The sequence below is a fragment of the Pogona vitticeps genome, chromosome 5, assembly GCF_051106095.1.
Source record: "Pogona vitticeps strain Pit_001003342236 chromosome 5, PviZW2.1, whole genome shotgun sequence".
Lineage (NCBI taxonomy): Eukaryota > Metazoa > Chordata > Lepidosauria > Squamata > Agamidae > Pogona > Pogona vitticeps.
This window is the reverse complement of record NC_135787.1, coordinates 51231658-51253416: the sequence shown is the minus strand read 5'-3', so window position 1 is coordinate 51253416 and position 21759 is coordinate 51231658. Positions and strand designations below refer to the sequence as shown.

General features: G+C 38.8%; 2 protein-coding genes across 9 annotated transcripts in view; both read right to left on the bottom strand.

The window, feature by feature from the left end:
• Positions 1–215: 215 nt before the first annotated feature.
• On the bottom strand, positions 216–15579 carry MSMO1 (methylsterol monooxygenase 1). 2 transcript variants are annotated; one of them, XM_073001484.2, is made up of 7 exons: positions 15443–15523; positions 11098–11213; positions 9765–10072; positions 8272–8420; positions 7110–7236; positions 4848–5002; positions 216–1126 (listed from the first exon to the last, which is right to left on the bottom strand). In XM_073001484.2, the coding sequence occupies exons 3-7, from the start codon at positions 10017–10019 to the stop codon at positions 919–921; spliced, it is 894 nt and encodes a 297-aa protein (XP_072857585.2). In that variant the 5' UTR covers positions 10020–10072; positions 11098–11213; positions 15443–15523; the 3' UTR covers positions 216–918. The 2 variants fall into 2 exon arrangements, with proteins under 2 accessions (XP_072857585.2, XP_020657619.3); XM_020801960.3 differs by lacking the exon at positions 11098–11213 and having other exon boundaries at positions 15443–15579.
• Positions 15580–17111: 1532 nt separating this feature from the next.
• Positions 17112–21759, bottom strand: part of KLHL2 (kelch like family member 2) — a 51174-nt gene continuing 46526 nt past the window's right edge. For all 7 annotated transcript variants that reach the window (XM_073001487.2, XM_073001486.2, XM_078376678.1 and 4 more), the window contains 2 exons: positions 21331–21474; positions 17112–19858 (listed from right to left, as the gene is read on the bottom strand). In XM_073001487.2, coding sequence (XP_072857588.1) covers positions 19830–19858; positions 21331–21474 — 173 coding nt within the window. In that variant the 3' untranslated portion in view covers positions 17112–19829. The remainder of the gene's footprint in view (positions 19859–21330; positions 21475–21759) is intronic.

Below are 21759 nucleotides of genomic sequence, written 5' to 3'. Positions count from 1 at the left end.
TGTATATACTCCGTTTCCCAGCTACCATGGTCACGCTCATCTCCAGCTTTTTTAACCTATATCTATCCAGCATGGTTCTTAAAGAAATGTTCTTTGATAGAGATGTAACTGTGTAGTACCTGTGGACTAGAGTCTCAAATATTGTTTGACAAGTCAAGATCTTTATTTTCTGAAGTTCATAAATGATTATTTATTACAAAGGATAAACAGGGAAGTACTTTTAAACCCCAGTATCATTTTATTTGTTGCATGATAAACATGAAAAAAGCAAAACCATTTCTACATTTTTTTTGCCAATCACAAGTGCAAAATGTAGCAACCATTCAGTAGTTTGCAAAGTTATGAATAACACTAACGACACTGACAGAACATTCAGTAAAACAGAATAGAAAGTCTCTTTCCAGCAGATTAAGATCTTTTCAATCTAAAAAAATTTAACAGCAAGCTCTGTTAAATTACTATATGCAAATTATCTGTCAGAATTTCTTTCTTGCAGTATTTTTGTTCCCATGAGTGCTTCTCATAGTAACTTCTGGATTAGAAAACTGGCCAAACAAATCAAAATTTTAAAATCAGTTTAACATTTATATCTGAAAGATTTATAATAATTCTATTCAACTCTGACACACAGTTTCTTATAAACTTCCAAATGTATGGCCTTTGTTTTGTTCTCTTTTTACTGAAATATATATGCTTTACTTATTTATAAAATAGAAAATGTTCTCCTGTTGGGAGATGCAGAAATGAATAGTTCAGCCTACTATCCAACCAAGGTTAGGCAGCTTGATCTTAGTCTTCTATTAAAAGCAATTATTTTGCTTTGGATTGTGATATGTTAGAACTTCCACGTTCAACCAAAACCATAGAGGCAGCAATTTGCATCTTGCAGATGTTCTCCTTTTGTTTCTAATAGGAAATTTATTTGTTCTTCTTTTCTGCTGTGTCTTCCTGCTCCTTTATTTTTTCTCTGTAAGAATTGTATTGTGAGTCTGTACCAAAGAGTTTGTCCCACCAAGTGAAGGTTGATGCATAATTGCCGATGAAGTTCATATGGTGGAAATCGTGAAAGCGAGCCCCAGCATAGAAAGGCACCAAATGCAAAGGATTCAAAGGAATGTCATAGCCACTAAAGAGAAAGAGAAGGATACATTTAAATATTGATACAAAGACATTCCTCACCTTTCTTTTAACTACTGCTAGAAGGTTTCACACTGTAATGTGATGCATGTTTTCTCAAAAATAAATTCCACTTAGTCCAATATGGCTTTCAACCCAAATAAATATATATATAGGATTACAGCTTTAGATCTTGACTTGTTTCAGTATCAGCTTAGTATTAAAAATTCTGAAGTTCAAAGACTGTGCCATTAGACAACATATTTCTAGATGGAGAACTGTGGGAATAAAATAATTTAAGAGGTTAAGGACTGTTTCTCCATTTACTTCATGAATGACACCTGAACATCAAACAGATAAGTTTTCTGCACAGTAGAAAGGAATGTGACAGTTTTCAATGTTGCTCCCATAACAATGAGGAAAAGGCATTATCTGTCATCACTGCTTTCTCTTTAGCTTCTGAAACATTTCCAACAATATAAACAGGTAGTTGCCTCACTACAATTCAGTCTGGGAAATAAGAATGTACTTAATTTATTAACTTATTTTATCTCTATGTTGCTTTTCTCCCAATTATGGGACTCAAGATGGTTCACAAATCATTAAAAGACCAAGCCAGTTAAAAACACAATACATTATTACATTAAAAAATTAATTCATTTTTAAGAAATATCTTAAAGGCAAATCAAATCATACATAAAATATGGACCACTCAAACTCATTGCCACCTGATTAATTTGTTAAAAGCTATCCTGATAAGTGTGATCTTCACCTGTCACTGGAAGGACAAAAGGGAGATGACATTCCACAATCTAGGAACAACCAGAGAAGGCCCTATCTCACGTTTCCACCACATGTGCCTGCGAAGGTGTGTGGGACTGAAAGAAGGGCCTTTACCAAAGATCTTAATACTGTAGTCAAGAACATTCATACAGAGAGTTATAGTCCTTCATACAGCTTGGAACCAAGCTGTTACCAGCTTGATAGGTCATGATGAGCACTTTGGATTGAGATAGAACTGGACTGGCAGTTGGGAAAGCTGTTGTAACAGAGGGCTTGTAAGCTCTTTCTAACCAGCCCCAATCAGCAGCCTACAGTTAAGATGTCATCCACATTCTGCCAACACCTAACATCAACATTTCAGATGATCTCTCCCAGCAGTTTCATGTATAGCATGGGGCAGAAGACAGAAAGAACTTTGAGGGAAACTACAGGCCACCAGCACCACCTTCTAATATCACCTCCTCCAAGTCCCATTACAGAGAGATGGCCTAGAAGGATACCATGGTTGGTGGTACTGAAAGCCGCAGAGGGTTCCAGCAAAATCTTAAACCTTTCCCTTTCAAATACAGTATATCACAGAAGTGAGTACACCCCCTCACATTTCCTAACTATTTTAGTATATCTTTTCATGTGACAACACTGAAGAAATGACATTTGGCTACAATGTAAAGCAGTTGAGTATACAGCTTGTATAGCACTGTAACTGTGCTGTCCCCTCAAAATAACACAACACACAGCCATTAATGTCTAAACCACTGGCAACAAAAGTGAGTACACCCCTAAGTGACAATGTCCAAATTTGGCACAAAGTGTCAATATTTTGTGTGGCCACCATTATTTTCCAGCACTGCCTTAACCCTCTTGGGCATAGAGTTCACCAGAGCTTCACTGGTTGCCACCGTAGTCCTCTTCCACTCCTCCATGACAACATCACAGAGCTGGTGGATGAGACCTTCCACACCTCCACCTTCTGTTTCAGGATGCCCCACAGATGCACAATAGGGTTTAGGTCTGGAGACATGCTTGGCCAGTCCATCCCCTTTACCCTCAGCTTCTTTAGCAAGGCAGTGGTCATTTTGGAGGTGTGTTTGGGGGGCGTTATCATGTTGGAATACTGCCGTGTGGCCTAGTCTCCAAAGGGAGGGGATCATGCTCTGCTTCAGTATGTCACAGTACATGTTGGCATTCATGATTCTTTCAATGAACTGTAGCTACCCAGTGCCAGCAGCACTCCTGCAGACTCAGACCATGACACTCCTGCCACACTTGACTTTGGTCACAACACACTTGTCTTTCTACTCCTCACCTGGTTGCCGCCACACACGCTTGACACCATCTGAACCAAATAAGTTTATCTTGGTCTCACTGGACCACAGGATATGGTTCCAGAAATCCATGTCCTTTGTTTGTCTGTAGCAAACTGTATGTGGGCTTTCTTGTGCATCATCTTTAGAAGAGGCTTCCTTCCGAGACGACAGCCCTGGAGACCAATTTGATGCAGTGTGCGGCGTATGGTCTGAGCACAAGCACTGACAAGCTGACCCCCCACCGCTCCAACCTCTGAAGCAATGCTGGCAGCACTCATACATCTGTTTCCCGAAGCCAACCTCTGGACATGGCACTGAGCATGGGTACTCAACTTCTTTGGTCGACCAGGGCAAGGCCTGTTCTGAGTGGAACCTCTCCTGTTAAACCGCTGTATGGTCTTGGCCACTGTGCTGCATCTCAGTTTCAGGGTTTTGGCAATCTTCTTATAGCCTAGGCCATCTTCATGTGGAGCAACAATGCATTTTTTTCCCCAGATCCTTAGATAGTTCATTACCATGAGGTGCCATGTGGAACTTCCAGTGACCAGTCTGAGTGAGGGCGATAACACCTGCTCCCCCTTCACACCTGAGACTTGTGACACTGAAGGGTCTCATGACAGCAGGGAGGGTAAACGGGTACTTGGGCCCAATTTGGACACTGTCACTTAGCGGTGTACTCACATTTGTTGCCACCAGTTCAGACATTAATGGCTGTGTGTTGCGCTATTTTGAGGGGACAGCACATTTACACTGTTATACAAGCTGTATTCTCACTGCTTTACATTGTAGCCAAGTGTCATTTCTTCAGTGTTGTCACATGCAAAGATATACCAAAATATTTATGTAACCTGAGGAGTGTATTCACGTCTGTGATACACTGTAAGTAGGACATGGGGATGCTTAATGACTGACATACCACATAACCTGAATGCCTGCCTACCCTTGAATGTCAGTCTCCAACAGGCAGAGCAAGTTCAAATTTGTCTTTAAATCACTATTCTGTGTTGGAGAGAAGGCCCTTCCCTGAAGATCTTAACAGCTCTCCCAGCTTCTGATTCTACCTCTCAGTGAATGCAAAACTTAACTCCAAAATACAAACAACAGAATCCCAACCTCAAATATTACTGGGAACTGTGGTTATTCTAAAATCAAAAGCAGAAACTTTCGTTCTCTTCCTGTAATGAGAAGAGAAAGAGAGAAGAGTCTTGAGTGCAAGACTCCTGCATGCACATCCAGACCACATAGTAGGTTTGTACACAGTGGCCAGAATCAAGCCATTGTCAATTATGTCATGAAAAATCATGGATAAGGCCTTTACAGTTCTTCTATGTGGAACTTTGTGGACATTCCTTGCTTGAAGAGTATCAAAATAATTTATATGGATGTCACTACAGATGTATGCCTACAAAGAACCATGTACAGCATAAATCTTAAGTTCTACAATCATATGCAAGCCCCACTACATTGAAAGGAATTTACTACTAGATAAGAAAATTTATTACAGTCCTTAAAATTCATGCTTTTAGAATAAAGTCTCTTACAGGAGGTTCTTAGCAGTTAACACTAACTTCCTCAAAAATCCTTTCTAGCCACTACTGGATGGTTATAGATTCCCATCACTATGTAATAAAACAAAATTACCTGTGGACATCAATGGTCTCCATCAAGCGACAAATTACCCAAGCCCACAAAAGAATCAGATGATTGCAGAAGACTATTATTCCAATGAAAAATCCAGTCCCAAGAATAAGTGTTTCTAGAGGATGCGCATATTCAGCCTGCATTCCAAATGGAGCCTATAATGAAAGGAGAAAATGTGTGTAATGTGTATTTTACAACACATACAAACAAAGTACTAATGTCAAACACAAGCTTCCTACTCTGGCAAAATTCTTGCCCCTTCACACTTAGACCGTGGGTTCAGTTACAGGAAAAACAGGAATGAATAAACTGGCCTACAACCAATGGCTAGTCCCAACTAAATCAATAGAACTTACAAATTCCAACTGATCTAGTTGTTTCTACTCCAGTTGAAACAAATGGATTTATTTATTAGTTTTATTTATATGCCGCATTTCTCCCAACAAGGGACCCAAAGCAGCTGACACCGAGTTTAGCTCCACCCCTACATCTAAGGATATTCACAACGTTGAAATAGTATAAAATCTTTACTGATAGGATGTAAGCTTTAGAACATAGAAACGATAGTAAGAAGTCCCATGAAAATACAGTGGTGCCTCGCTTAATGGGCGCCCCGTTTAACGTCGAAACCGCATAGCGATGAAGTTTTTGCGATTGCAAAAGCGATCACATTGCAATGTGTCCTATGCAGTTTTTTCGCTTTGCGATGATCGGTACCATTTCGCTTACTGATAATCGCAAAGTGATGATTTTTTAACAGCTGATCGGCAGTTCCAAAATGGCCACCGGGTAAAAAAAAAAAAAGGCCGCCCACTGTGTTTTCGCGCTGATTCCTCACTTACCGGGCAGCAAAAATGGCTGCCGTATGGAGGATTTTCGCTTTAATAATAATAATAATAATAATAATAATAATAATAATAATAATAATAATAATTTATTGTCATTGTAAGTATATACACAGTATACCCATACAACGAAATTCACAGACACCCAGAGACCAGACACATGCACAAATATAAAATTCTCCAAACACTCCCCACCCACTAAAAGTCCCCCACTAAAAATACAAACATCTATACCGCAGGCCAAGTAACACAGTCCAACTAATTATTCACTACTGGTGGTCTTTAAGCTCATTATTAATTGCAATTGTAACTCTGGGATAAAAACTATTCAGAAAACGTGTAGTCCGAGTCTTAATTGTTCTATATCTTCTGCCAGACGGTAACAGTTCAAAAAAATTATAAGCAGGATGGGAAGAGTCTCTCGGGATGCTGTGTGACTTCCTTTAAGGTGAGTTTTAAGCCCATAGGAACACATTGAAGGGGTTTCAATGCATTCCTATGGGCTTTTTTAAATCACATAGCGACAAAATCGCTTTGCAGCGATTTTTGCTGCATGGATTATTGTCGCTATGCAAGGCACCACTGTAATAAGAAAGTGATTCAGTGCATAGAATTATATATTTATACAGTATGTTTCTCCCACCACTTTTTCAGGTCATGCCAATGAGATTTTCTGAACCTCTATTTCATCTGCCCCACTCAGTTTAGAACTAGAAGATTTTTTTTAAAAAAATCATACTCTCAAAAAGGCATTATGGTACAAAGCAAGGCAGCTCCCCAACATAGGTTCAAAGCCTGATATTAGAACCTTAATTCACTTGTAGAGCAGATGTTTTGCATGCAGAAAATCCTAAATTCACTTTTCTGGCATGGGAAACCCTTCTGTCAGATACCATGGAGAGGCATGGCCAGTGAGAGTTTACCATAGTAGGCTAGCAAACAAGTAGCTCAAGCTACTTGTTCCTAACCCAGACCAAAGCCATTTGGGAAACAACAAGCAGAACAGTGCATAGTTCAACAGGGGCTTCAGGACTTGTCAAACAGCTTTGAGGTGTGCTGGCACCAAAACCAGCTAGAAGCTTCCAGCTTCATTCTTCTCCTGACCAGTGACCATCATGGTTCAGAGCAGCAAAACAGAACCCATTGCCCAAGGAGTTATCAGGTACTTTCCTTGTGTGAGCTACTAAAAGAAAAAAATCACATTAATGGTTGAATGGGATTCTGGTATTTTGTTCAGCTTGACTGAAATGCAGTTTTCAAGTCCAGGCAATCACAGCCTTATTGTATGGTACAGATGAAAACAGTGTGCAAACCTACTGGTCTTTTCTCCAGATTTAAAAAAAAAATCCTACTGCATTTCTGTATCTGTAACAGTATTCATTAACTAGGTAATCCATGAATTTAGAGTAATACGTACAACAAACTCATGATGCACTTTGTGGATGTACTTATATATCTTCTTGTGATGTAAGAGTCTGTGAAGGAAATAATGCCAGGCATCTTCAATCACAGCACATCCCAAACACTGGGCAAGTACCACATACCTTTGAAAGCAAGAATATTCCTTTTTAAGACAGAAGTACAATAAATCATTATTCTTTGAAAAACCAAAACTTTTTGTTGTACTTCTATTTCACAACATAAACATCACATTAACTTTTTGAAATGTAAACCCTTATTCATTGTTTGGAAGGACAGAAGTATATACAGTATCAGCAAGTATTAGCAATATTAAGTGTTTAATATAGAGAACAATTGGGTATTTTTCCTATAAAAAAACAGAGCTTAGTGAATACAGAACATAGCTCAAACTTTGTTTATGTAGAGTCCTTTGCAAAACAGGTAGGGTAAGAGTTGTTTAAGGTGCAGAATCTATATTGCATCATACACAGGATCATGTTTCAAGCCTCCCCCCCCCCCGGATATATTTCATACATAAAGCAAACCAGACCCCTATTGTTATCATTCATAAAATAAATACACAGTAAATGTGTTTTCCAAAGTTTATACAAATCATGTACTCAGAAATAATTTAATAGCTACATGAAGTACACAGCAATTTATTGCATATTCATTAATAGATGCTTTATATTTTATATTTATATTTGTTCTTCTCATCACTGGATTTTCATTAACTTGCATTTTTATCTTGAAAGCTGCCTTGAGTGGCTCTTTTTTAACTTTTAAAGGTGGCCTAAATGTATTTTAAACAAACACATAAGACAACTGGGCTACAACCTGTGAAATGAAAAACTGAACTTGAAACTTTAAGGAAGAGATTTTAAAAGTTGGGAAAATACACTGCTGATGGAATATTTTCCTATTTTTTCCTAAGAGACCTTTCAACTGCAATACAAACCCATTAATTTAGAGACGAAAAATCACTGCATACTATTTGCCAAAGTACAAAATAAATGTGTATTGCCAACTCTTTTAACATTACCAAAAAAGGAACATCTGTAATTAAAATATATATTAGGAGCCACAGAAAAAGTTCAGCTTGAAACTACTACATACTAAATGGTAGCATTTTATTGGTGTAAAATACAAACTAAATGGAAGGTCCATTATTTACTTACCATCTTGGCATGCTTTCCCAATCATATGGAATATTGAAATATTCTGTGAAATAATAAGTGCCACATATTAGCGGCAATTGTATACAGAAATGATTGAACATCAATGTTTTGAAACACTTCCATTGCCTTTCCCATGACTCTGGTTTATCCTACAGCCAAAACAAAACAACCAAACATTATATATAGCATAAATAAGCAGAGAATACTTATTCAATAGTCAGTGTTCAAGACAGAAAAACATAAGGGAAGAGGAACTAGATATAGGTTAAACCTTTTGGTCTCCTGTTATGGGACTGCACCGGTTATCAGCCTACTCAATTTTTGCTTTAGGATTGTTTGGTTTTAGGAAACAAAATAGTTGGACTAAAATGGGGCTTGGAGACAGGCCACAGTCCTATGATTCTATGAAGATGGGGATTGAAATATATAGAAATCTGAGTCTTTGCCCATCTGTTTTTCACCACAGAAAAAAACATCATGTATGATCTAGTTTGGTATAATGAATCAATGTTACAAATGCCGCCTTAGTGCCATTTTTGGGTCAAGAGAGAGCAATTATAGCATGAAAGGTTCAGTCCCTTATGGTTTTCATATCTGCAGTGAGCAAAGTAGTCCAGGAGAGCTACAGGAAATAAGTACACCTGAAGGACTGATTCTAAAACATGTATCTGGTAGCCTAATTTTATAGAAATTATGTATTATAGTCTGTACCAGGCAGAATACTAGAAGATACTGTATTCCACTTGAAATAGGGCTGCTTTTCAGTAGACAGTGGATAAATTTTACTGGAGCATTATGTAACAAAAATGTAAATATCTGGCCAAATGTTCAACCTCAGTTAATATTTGAACAAAACAGATATTACACAGAAACCAAGTAGATTGCCTGGGATGTACTTAATGTAAAGGTAAAGGTTCCCCTTGACATTTTTTTTAGTCAGTCATGTTCGACTCTAGGGGGCGGTGCCGTAGAGCCAGCGTTTGTCTGAAGACAGTTTCCGTTGTCATGTGGCCAGCACGGCTATACACGGAACGCTGTTTACCTTCCCACCGAGATGGTACCTATTTATCTACTCGCATTTACATGCTTTTGAATTGCTAGGTTGGCGAGGAGCTGGGACGAAGCGATGGGAGCTCACTCCGTCGTGTGGATTCGATCTTACGACTGCTGGTCTTCTGACCCTGCAGCACACAAAGGCTTCTGCGGTACTTAATGACCATTATACTATTAAAAAAATACAACACAAATTCACATTCCTAATTCACTATTTTAACACACTACTACGAATGCTCACTCAGAATGAGATTTGGACAGCATAGCCTAAATAGCATTCCTAATATCTGCTCTGGCCACGATTACTTTTCCTTGTCTTTCCAAACAAGCCAACATGACAGTAGTTAGGGGGCAAAATATTTAAGCAGATTGATACCAAGATGACACAAGATAGAAAATTAGGGCTACAATTTCTCATACAAGACAAAATTCTATCTTACCTGTTGTATTTTATACCTTTGCATATAAGGTATAAACTGAAATACAAATCCAGGCAAACATATTAAAAAATAGGAAAGTTCATGCATGAGAAGTGATCCCCAGGTTGCGATCTGGAATTTTGTGTAGTTATTCAACATATAAACCCAAGCATTTTTAAATGGTTGCTGTAGAGGGTTCTCAGGTAAGAAAGAATCAATATATTCCACAGCCAGGTAAGCAGAGTTCAGTATGCCAACACTGTCGTTAGTTGCCATTGTTTAGCTCTTGTACATCACATCAGTAGCTTCTCCACAAAATTCTTATGAACCTGCAAAATTTTAGAAAATCATAGGTAAGAGATTCTTTCAAAAGTCAACACAGAACAGAATTCTTCAGGCAAAGATCTATGAAATAATGGCTTGCTCAGCTTGGCATAAACAATTAAGTAGCGCTATTAAATATTCATGGAAAGAAATAGGTTGATCTTGCAAGTTCCTTATAGAGGCTCTTGCTAATGTAGTAGACTGAAAGTTTACAGTAAAAATAATATTTATTTAGATGAGGCATATAGTCAAATTATTATTATTTGCATTTTGTATTCAATCTGGGATAAGTAATAAAGAAAAGATGAAGAATAGCTCAATAGTAGAGCTCATATTTTGCATGTTGAAGGCACCATATTGATTCTCTGGCATCTACAGTGGGGTCTCGACTTACGAACTTAATCCGTATTGGAAGGCAGTTCTCAGGTCGAAAAGTTCTTAAATCGAATCTGCATTTCCCATAGGAATGCATTGAAAACCATTTAATCCGTATCTGCTCTTTTCGTCCATAGAAACTAATGGGAAGCTGCTATTCCGCCTTCTGCCACTAGAGGGGGATATTTTTTTCCTTTTTTCCTTTTAAACTAAGATGACTTAGCTTTAAAAAAAGGAAAAAAGACTTCGTAACTCGAATCTAAGTTCGTAAGTCGAGTCCATATATTCCTATGAGAGCGGTTCATAAGTCGAAACGTTCGTATGTCGAGCCGTTCGTAAGTCGAGACCCCACTGTATACTGAAGGAATCTTGGACAGCAATCTATGAGAAAGGCCTTGAGATACTATGAAGAACTGCAGCCAAATTAGACAATACTGGTATAGATGGAGGGATTATATTCTCTCGAATAGTTGTTATGTGTCATCAAGTCACCTGAGATTTATGGTGACTCTATGAGGCATGTCCTGTCCTTCAGCTCTTGTAAACTCAAGACTATGGATTCCTTTAGAATCATCTAATAGTGAAGTTGGAAGGGGCCTATAAGGCCATCAAGTCCAACCCCCTGCTCGTTACAGGAATACAAATCAAAGGATACCTGCCAGGTGGTGGTCTAAGTTTCTTCTGAATGCTTCCAGTGTTGGAGCACTCAACACCTCTCGAGATAATTGGTTCCACTGTGATACTCATCTTTAGGGAGTCAATCCATCTCACCTTCTCAAAGGATGACAAAATCAAATTCATAATTTTTGCTTCTAAGGGTAATTCAGTAAGAGTACCTAATGTAAATTAGTTTAGAATTGTATTTTGGGAGACTATGACTTGAAAACCAGGTTACAAGTACCCAAGTGCACCCACTTACTCCATTATCATTTCATTATAGAGATGAAATGGATGGAGCTTGTCACAAAAAAAAAGCCAGACAGAAGTGGAGTTTGGCATAATTCACTAGCAACTGCTCATATAGAAGTATACGGCTATCTAGGCTCTCTGAAAACTGCTGCATTCTCTGCCATATTAATTTCCTAGTAACAAAGCGCTCCATAGTTCATCTTTCAAATGAAATACAGAGACTCTGGCTAATACAGTTTCTCAATTTCATGCGGGATTTGCTTGCAGAGAGGCTGCAAGTAAAGGTTTTAAAACTATATTTTATCTTCCTTTTACCCTTCTCCCTTCCACGTCCCAGTATTTATTAACTTCTTTGCATTTTTATTTCCCAGTCACACTTCTCACTTAACTTTAATCTTGCCCCTAATTTCTACTTTTATTTAACTATTCCTTCAGTGCTTCTATGTTCCTTTTTTCTTTCTGTTCTTTCTCCCTTTGACGCTAGTTCCATTAATAAGAATACTATTATTTTAAGAACATTAATTTTTAAATCTTTCTTTTTAGTTTCCTTTGAAGTACTGTACTACCTGGTTCCACTGCCTCAGAGAAGGGAGTCCACACCCCAACATCTGTGTCTCTCAGCCTCAGATGCTTATCCTTTCCCTCTCCCTCAATCCATCCTTTGAATACTTTTACTGACAATATTTTGCAAGGTGGATTTGATTTAAATTGGATTAATGTAAAGTAAATCACAATTTAAACCACTAGTCAGCAAACATTTTATTTTTAAAAATCCAATTTAAATTTTAAAATCTTATTTCTTTTTTTTTATTTAAATTGGCTTGTTTAAATGTTTACTAACTAGTGATTTAAACAGTGATTATTTGACTTAAATCAAACCCACTCTGAGATTTTCTACTGCTTTTCAAGGCAAAGCTGCCTCAAAGTGATTTTCAAATAAAAAAAAATAAAAAAATGTAAAAATACAATTTTTCATCCATTTTCATTCCGTTCTTCTCCTCTCACACCCAGCTGGTTACTGCCTGCCTGCCACTGGTTTCTTCTATTTCTTCCTCACACTATGTGCTACAATCTTTGCTCTCCCTGGAAGCTCCAGATTGCCATCTATTTCTATACCCTGCCCATCAAGTCTGACTCCACTCAGAGCTGATGAAGAGTGGTCAGGGCAAACAGGTTCTGAGAAGTGCTGACTTAATAAATAGCAGAACTGATGGCTAATGACACCCTGTGCTTCACAGGATTACATTAGTTTCTGCCATATACGCTATTACCTAATGAGGCTACACAGGTGAGAATTAACAGTCTCCAATGGCACTTACAGAACGGTATATGAAAACTTATCTCATTTGTGCCCAACTAAGGAATAGCAAAAGCTCCTTCACAAAATGGAGTAAGTAGAGGTACCTTAACTCCAATGCAGGCCACATGCCATCTCCTCAGTGTTATACATGCCCTCACATTTAAATGCCTCACTTGCAGCCACTCCATATAGGAGGAATACAGTACTTTCTATTGAGGAAACCATTGCATCAAGAGGAGCACCTCCCAATATGGAGCCAGTAGCTGAAGTAAGCAAACAGTAACAAGAAACATGACATTATAATTAGACTACTATGTGACTATAATGTTTAATGTGACTAGAATGCCTCATATACACATGCTGCACCCTAGATGCTCCTATCTCCTAAATTTACATTAGCCACAATAATTTTCTTGCACTTTGGTAAGAACATTAAGTATTTTGTATGTAAAATATCTCCACTTGTCCACAAGGATTTTAGAACCAGTGACAGCTAGTCATGATAGCTATGTACTACCTCCACAAACTGAGATGATATATTTCTCCACACTAGTTCTCAGCAAAGTACAGTGGGAGAAGGTTGTACTTATCTTCTGCCTGAGGGCTACCCATAAATATCAGACTAGCCACCACAGGACACTGGACTGACCTTTAGTTTGATTGAGCAAGGTTCTTCTTACAGTTAGAACAGTAATTTCAAAACATTATGCAACATCATGAAACTATTGGATTTTACAGCTCAGGGTTAGATTCTTCGTTGCATGTCCCTCAACAGATCGGCAGTAAAGCCTTGGCTCACAACCTGAGTGCAATCCCAGTGGGCTCACGTAGCCAGTTTAAGGGTGACTCAGTCTTCCAAGGTCAGTAAAAGGAATACCCAGCTTGCTAGGCAGCAAGTTGTTTGCATAAACATGTTATAAACTGCCAAAAAAAAATCCTCCAAGGACCAAGAGTAGTATATAAGTCAAAACAACATTTAACTCACATACAGGCTCTGGGTGTGTCATCTTTGATGTGCACTCCTGATTGACTCCTACGCCATGGGCAGGGTACCATACTAATCAGTGATTTCCAAGTATTTATGATTATCTTATTAGAAACAAGTTTCCTCCCCCTCTCAACAGAAAGCTAGTTTTTAGCAATAAAAAGGGGGCAGTGAGCCTTTGTGATGTACTTGGAAATGTGACATTGCATTCATTTTTATATTAATATAAAAGTTGACAATGCCATTTATACCCTGTTGTCTACTGCTGGAAAGAGTACTTTTGTGCACATGTGACATACACATTTTACTACTTTGGCATTCGTTATTGGAGAAAGAAAAGCAATAATTAGTGAAAGATTGGGGAGAAAAGCAAAACAACATTTACCAAAATGCAAAAATAACAGCAAGAACTTGAAGTAAAGAGTATATTTCCCTCCCATACGTAGTGCTGCCAAGAAATGAGAGAATGAAGTAGTTGTCAAATAAAGCATTGGTAAGAAGTGTCTTGATTTGCCTTTGTGTGTGTACCATCTCAGATATGAAGTAGCTAAAACATCCAATACAAATTCTTGTATGCACAAACAAACATTAGCAAATTACTGTATACAAACACAACTTAACCCAGACTTGAGTTAAATATGCAGAGAACTGCAATTTAATAGGTACAGCATCAATTAGAATGATTCAAGGTGTTTCCAAGATCAGCAGGAAATTACTTCCTAACGACCATAGGTAAGACAAAAATTGATTAAAATACCACAAAAGACATGACAGATCCAGGTTTAGATTTCCAATCTGAAAAGATCAGATTAGGCCAATCAACAAAGATCAGTTTAACTACTCTACTGTATTTTTGTTAGGATACAGTATTATACAAGAATTGCAAGCAGCGCGTACAAGAATTACATACATGATTATGTGGATGCATTAATTGTGCATCTCTGAAAAAGATTTGTTCAGGAATAACATCTTTCCAGACAGACTCTTTTCTACCAAGAGCAAAATGTTAAAGATAATCCCAAGCAGACAAATCTAAAATTTGTTTGAAGCAGATAGGAAAAAAAAAGGGAAAAAAAGGAAAGACCAATAATGAGGAGCAGACAACCAATCTGAGTGGCCTGAAACATAAAGGCAGAAGAAAATAGCGCAGTGATTTAGATCTCTGGCTGAAGGAGCAGAGGTTAGAAGTTCGATTCCCCCGCTGTGCCTCCCTGACAGAGGCTGGACCCAGGGATCCCTAGGGTCCTTCCAGCTCTGAGGTTCTAAGATGATGATGATGATTATTAAAAGCGCCATATAGCGTGATATTATGTAAACGCAAGCCGAAATGACTGGAAACGGAAATCTCTGGAAACAGGCTTACTGAGAAATAAAGTACAGTATTTTTAGTACAGCATTTCGGGGGGGGGGAATCTCCCAAGACGACAATCTTTGTTTCCATAACTCTGATGCGAAACTTAAAATAAGGAGGTTTATGTTCTCGATCGTCATTACAAATGTCACTAACCTGACTAAACAGCCGGTTTAACGGGAGGGAATGACCATTCTGAAAAACTCACTTCACCTTTTTTTTTGGTGCCCTTTGAATGTTTTCCTAAAGTATCAGGAAAGGCAATCGTGGGGCACGCTGTGGATTTCTTTGCTCCGCAAGTCCTGCGGTTGGGCATTGGGGCTACCACAGCGGTAGCGAGGCGAACCCTATGGCTTAAAAAGGGGGAGAAAGGCGCCCACACCGAAGCTCTACAGCTGCTTCCACCCCCCCGCCCCGCTAGCACCCCGGCCTCCGAGCCCCACAGGTCCACTCACCTCAGTCAGCCCAAGAGGTCCCTTCAGCCTCCGGCATCGACAACAAGCACAAGCAGCCTCCGCTTCGACTTCTAAAATACGCTCTCCTCATTGGTCGCGCAGGTACGCCTCCGATGTTACGATTGGCGAAGGCGCGCGGCTCCGATGTTACGATTGGCGAAGGCGCGCGGCTTCGTCACGGTCAGGCGTGCGCCAGACCGAAAGCACGGCACTTCCCGCGGGTCGCCATTGGATTGAAGGATGGAGTGAGGATAGTCAGACGCCGGTAGTCAGCCAATGGTAGGGGGCGCCGGTTAAATGACGACGAGCAGGAGACGGGTAGACAGGTCGCTCCCTGAGGCGGAAGGTTACCATGGAAACCACATTCTCCTGCTCACCTTTTGTTTTTCCTCACCGAGTACTGTCCTTCGAATTAAATCGGGAGTCAAGAAGGCAGGCAGAGCAATGCGGTGTTTTCGGGCAATTCTGCACCTCTTCGCAGAGAAACAGTCGTGCAACTTTGTATTGCTGCAAAAGCAACAAAAATTCATCTTGTGGCGCGTTTAGCTGACTCATGCCAGCACGACTGCATGAGCAGCAACATTTGTGGTACTTGGCCAGTATGAACCACGGAATGCTCACTTTCAGTCCTTTTTGCATTTAATCTCCCCTAACGGCACTGTTTACAGTAGGGTCCCAGATCACGTTCAAGACAATAAACTAGTTTATTTTGGAGGCGGGCGGGGTGCTGGGAAAAGATGCCTGTCTTCAGATGGAACAATTTCGGCTTCACCAGTACTTGCCTTGAAGCATGCCTTGAATTGCAGACCCATTTCTCAATGTACAGTATTCAGTGCTAGGCTGATATCCAGTTGTGCCAGTTCAGTAGCAGAGACAATGTTGCATTTGTGGACATGAAGTGCAATTTTCTACCTAGAGACTAGTAAATGGGAACTAGAAACCAACTGCAGTGTTGTTAGAATACTCCCCCATTTGACACACACGGAGGAAGAGAATGTAAAATTGTCCTGTTTTGAGGGGTATAGAGTATGAATATGTCAATAAAGAGACATAATCAAACATGTGTTTTAAATTATGAACTAGAGACAGATGCATCAACTCACTGAAGATTAGGCCAGTGACAAACTATTAGTATGCACAATACCTATTTATGTTATTACATCTGGTATTGGTAGGATGCCTGATTACATTGAACAAAAGATTTTACCAGGTACAAGCCCAAGGACAGACAAAGTGTGGCCGTTCCACATCTAGGACTGGAACTCCTATCAGCGGTGAGAAATCCAGGGATAGTAGTCAAACAGCCAGAGGACTGCACTTTGTGCAACATAGGATTCAACTAACACAGGACCTAGTTATTAGAAACTTTAGGGACGTAGAATGGTGGTGGTGTTTTCAAAAATTTGAAGGCAAGTCTTTTGAGTTTGATAAGCACAACAGCAATCTGATTTGTAAATTATGCTAGTGTTTACCTACCAAAAATGTGCAAGATATAGAGGTGAGAAAAGCACATACTAGGACAAACAGATGTCCTCATATTTAAAGGTAAAATATGAGCAGAAAATCTAGTTTGGGTTGACCTTAATAGTTACCTGGTTAAACAAAGTAAAATCAGATTTCTGCACTATTGTGACATATGGATGCTTTGATTAAAGACAAGTCTCAAATATGAAAAAGAAATATGCAAAGTTTTATTAAAGAAAATAGATCAAAATAATTTGGTCATATTTAAAGCATCCAGGGTTTAATTTTTATTTCATTTTTACAGACATGTCCACATACAGTACAAAGCCACAAATAGCAGCTAGAGTTACACAGGAATAGTTTTAAATGCCATGCAAATAAAACAGAACTCCATACATTCATTATAAACCTGCATTATGACCATGCCAAATATTAACTCCTATGACAGAGTTAAGATAGATCCAACAAAACATAACAAAGGAGACCTTAGCAAGTAAGGACCACCAATACATAAGTTAAAAACATTTTGGCATTAATATTTTTGTAGCATTTATTAGTTTTAAAGCACTAGTAAATATCAAAATATACACCTCTGTTTTACAACATAGAACTGGCATACTTCAAAGTACCATCTCAATTATAAATAGTATCATTAAGTTCCAGAAAAAAAATAAGGAAAAGATACTTACACACACTTAGATTTGCACACAATTGTAATGTACCAAAAAATGATTTAGAAAAGCAATCAGGTTCTCACATCAGCTCGTAGTACTATCATAGGATTCAATAGATAATACTGTGGTGGGGTTCAGAAATACATAGGAATTCAATGCCTTCATCACATCCACACAGGATATATCAGTAATACTTTTCCAAACTGTGCAAGTCCCTCAGCCGAGAACAGGAGAAAGGTTTTTGGAGCAGTGGATGAGTTTCTATGAATGATTTGTTGTATGTTTCATAGTCGAAATCAGTCATAATCACCTTTATTTGAACCCAATTACTGGAGTAGGAGGGCTGAAGGCTTTGGGAATAATTGTCCTATTTGCAGCTTCTGGATCTTGAGAACACAAGGAAAACATCTGGAATAATGGGGATAAACACCTGCTTATTTGTCCTTTGCGCTTTCTGGCAAATTAAATATGCCAAGATAGAAACAATGCATTGGTCAAGAAAAATCATTAACCCCTCTTTACAGGAAGGAACTGCCCATCTCCTCTGAGAAAAAGAATCCATTAATAAGACTTTTATTACTATCCTTCACCCAGGAGTTCTGAAAAACTATAAATCAGTCTCAAATTTATCATTCTTGAGTAAGAAGGGATGCACTGTAACTTCAGACATTCCTAGATGACCCTGACTATCAGGGCCTGTTTTAGTTGGTTATAACTAAGACAGTTACCTAAAAAGATGACCTACATTGGGGATTGGACGACTGCCTGGCTATGAGAGCACTGTGTTCTTATTTGGCTGTATTCTGAAGGTGGTGTTTGGAAAATTACTATTTCATACTTTTGCCTTGGGTATATGGGGTCACACAAGTTTCTGTTCCCTAATTATTCAGTACCTTCATGAAACTATGGGTAGAGCGCCTTCTAAGATTTTCAGTGACATTTCACTAATATACTGATAATACCAGTTCTACTGCTTATCGCCTATAAGGAAGCAATCTGATAGTTTAGAATGCTATTTGAACTCAGTAATGGATTGGATGAGGTTGAACAAGCTGAAACTAAAACTTTTGTAAGATAAAGATACTGCTGACAATAAAAAGGTCTGTAGACACCTTTCTGGAAAAGGCTGTACTCTTCCTGAAGAGTCAGGTTCATGATCTGGAAATATTTCTTGGCCCTGTGTTATCTCTGGACTCCTAGGTTGCTGCAGTGGTGAGGTGTCGTTTTGCTTAGTACTATTTGACTTGGTGCACCAGCTGCAACCTTTCTTGAGATGACTTGGTTCATGCTTTAATTTTACCACAACTTGACCACTGTAGTGCACTTTATATGGGCTTACCTTTGAAAATGTCCAGAAAATTGAGCTGGTGAAAAATGATGCAACTGAACTACTAATTGGTGCATGGCATCAGGATTATATATTTGTCTGATATTGGAAGATTTATATCATTGGCAGGCCTAATTCAAGGTGCTGTCTTTGACTTTTAAAGTAAACTAGGGGACAACCTAATACATTATGGGCATGTCATGATGTTAAGATGTTTAAGAGAGACTCTCTTGAGAATACTATCAAGAGATGCTATACTGTGAATTCCCACTTGATGGCAATACAGAAGAGAGCATTCTCATGTGTTATCTCCAGACTATGGAGCCCATTCCTCTCGGAGCTGTGATCCATTCCCACTCTCACAGCTTTTAAGAAGGGTGTGAATTTCTCCAACCTGCCCTTCTAAACTGTTCTAATGTTCATGGGTTTATTGTTTAATTTGTTTTAGTAGTCCCTTGAGTACTTTATAAGTGAAAAGGAGGCATAAAAATGTAATAAACCAATACCCCTCCAGGACACCTCCAATTCATCAATGTTTCTTTTTCTTAGGAAAAGAAAAACAAGTTTATTTTCACCAAGACAGACTACTGTATCTTCCACTTTAAAAAAATCAGTGTCAACCATGAGAGACATGATTGGTCCTTAAAGAAAGGAGCTTTTGTCCAAAAGTCCAGCAAATAAGATATGTGGTCCATACAACTTTGCTACATCTCAGTCAGATGAGCTTAATGTCAAATAATGCTACACATTGCTTCAGCCTAGAGTAATCTTCATTTTCATCCTTAACTGTAGCAGATCACAGCTTCCAACATGTCTCAATGTGGACAAGTTCAGAAGTGCTTTGAGGCTCAATCGCTTCAACAGTGCTTATTCAAGCTTGCTTCTGGTGCATGATCAAGGTGAGAAAAATATCTGCACCAACTCACAATGGTTTATCAATAACAGTAAGACCTAGAGAAAAAGAGAGAGCAACAAGACTTGAATTCTTATTTAGTGGGCTATTCCAGTTCTAGTAGGGTAACCTTAATATTGCAAAGTCTCATATTTTTCTGTTTATAAGATGACCCAAAGTATAAGACGACCCCCCTCTTTTCTAATGCCAAATTAGAAAAAGCAGGGATCAAAGGACCCCCTTTTTGCTAAGCCCCATGCCTTGGCAAAAGGCAAGGAAAGCGGCTGTCAAAGTGACTGCCGCTTTTCCATGCCTTTTGAGAAGGCACGGAGTTTAGCAAAAAGGAAGAGAGCAACACCTCCACTTCCTTTTTGCTAAGCCCTGTGCCATTGCAAAAGGCAGTGGTAAAGAGCTGCCTTCTGTGTATAAAATGACCCTCAATTTTTCCCCTCAAACTATTTAAGCAAAAAGTGTAGTTTTTATACACAGAAAAATACGGTATTTCTGTTCAGAAGCATTTCACATCTTGTTTTAACAATCTCGTAAAGTAGGGGTAGGGAACTCCTTTCAGCCTGCAGGCTGCAAACATAAGTAAGTTTTCATAAGTAACTCAGGTAAGTTCTTGAGGGCGGGCTGCATTCTGGGGTGTGTGTGATGCCAAAGAGTGGAGTCAGAAATACCAACATATTTCAGCTTAAAAGCTTTCATTGGCAGTAATTAAGAATCAGAAAAGGCATTTCAAACTTTCATAATGTGGGCAGGGCAGTACAGTACAACCATCAGAAAACTACAGAATTATAGTGTCATGAGGAAAACAGCACAGCCATCTGGAGAAAACTAGAGGGCCCAATTCAGTCCCTGCACCTGAGGGTCCCTGCACCTCTGAAAGCAGATGCAAGATTTCCCATTCTGCAGATGTTAAGGCTGAAAGAGTAGAATGGTTTGAGTCTACTCTTCAGCTATAAATCCAGGTTTAGCAACATTAAATGCAAATACAGTAAATTTAAAAGCGAGATGAGCCCATTATTTTGGAAAGTTCTGGTAATTGGGCAGTTTGTTTTATACATTCAGTGGACCCCTTTACTCTTTTAGACAAGACCCATTAGCATCAATTTGGCATTGTTGCAAACAAGGCTCATCCTAGTTATGCCACTATTACAACAGTGGTATTTTAAAAAACAGGCAGTTTTAAAAAAAATTAAATGTTAACATCTGGATTTTTGTTGCTTAGTCATTAAGTCGTGTCTGACTCTTCGTGACTCCATGGACCAGAGCACGCCAGGCCCTCCTGTCTTCCACTGCCTCCCAGAGTTTGGTCAAACTCATGTTAGTAGCTTCAATGACACTGTAACATCTGGATAGCACTCATCAAATCTGCTAAAAATGAAATTCCAGAGCAAACCGAGTACAAGATTACATTCTGCTTTCATAGTACAGAATATGGTGTGCTTATGTGAGGCTAACTTACATGTCACCTGCGTTTATCAGCCTAGAGAAGAAAGGAGGAGTGTGTTTCAAATTTGTTCATTACCTGCATAGCTCCTTCCTGTACTCATACATGATGATAAAACTGTCCACTTATCTGTTGTTGGGTTATAGTATTCCACTGTTGCCAAGTTACAGGACCCATCATCTCCTCCAACTACATATAAGAGCCCATTCACAGCACAAACCCCTAATACAAAAGAGAAATACTTCATTAGGCAACATTTGTTACCAGAAGCAGTAAATATTGTCTTTCTGAGTTATCAATTTGTGATTGCACTGTTACTAACCTGTTTCTGGGGTCATTATATGCCTTCCACCAGATTTGCATTTGGGGCTAGTTATTTCTCATCATTCAAAACTACTGTAATTTATCATGTCTATTGCTGTTCAGTTTTATGAGGAACAGGGGCAGAAGAGTCACATTAGACTTCTCCATATTCAATCCAGATCATTCAGGTACAGAAACACACTA

Excerpts from the sequence above, each read along its gene's own strand:
- MSMO1 (XM_020801960.3), bottom strand. The coding sequence starts at position 10,019 with ATGGCAACTAACGACAGTGTTGGCATACTGAACTCTGCTTACCTGGCT. Across the intron at positions 8,421-9,764 it reads AAAGGTATAAAATACAACAG|GATAAACCAGAGTCATGGGA; the intron begins GTAAGATAGAAT and ends TTTTGGCTGTAG. Across the intron at positions 5,003-7,109 it reads AAGTGCATCATGAGTTTGTT|GCTCCATTTGGAATGCAGGC; the intron begins GTACGTATTACT and ends CTTTCATTATAG.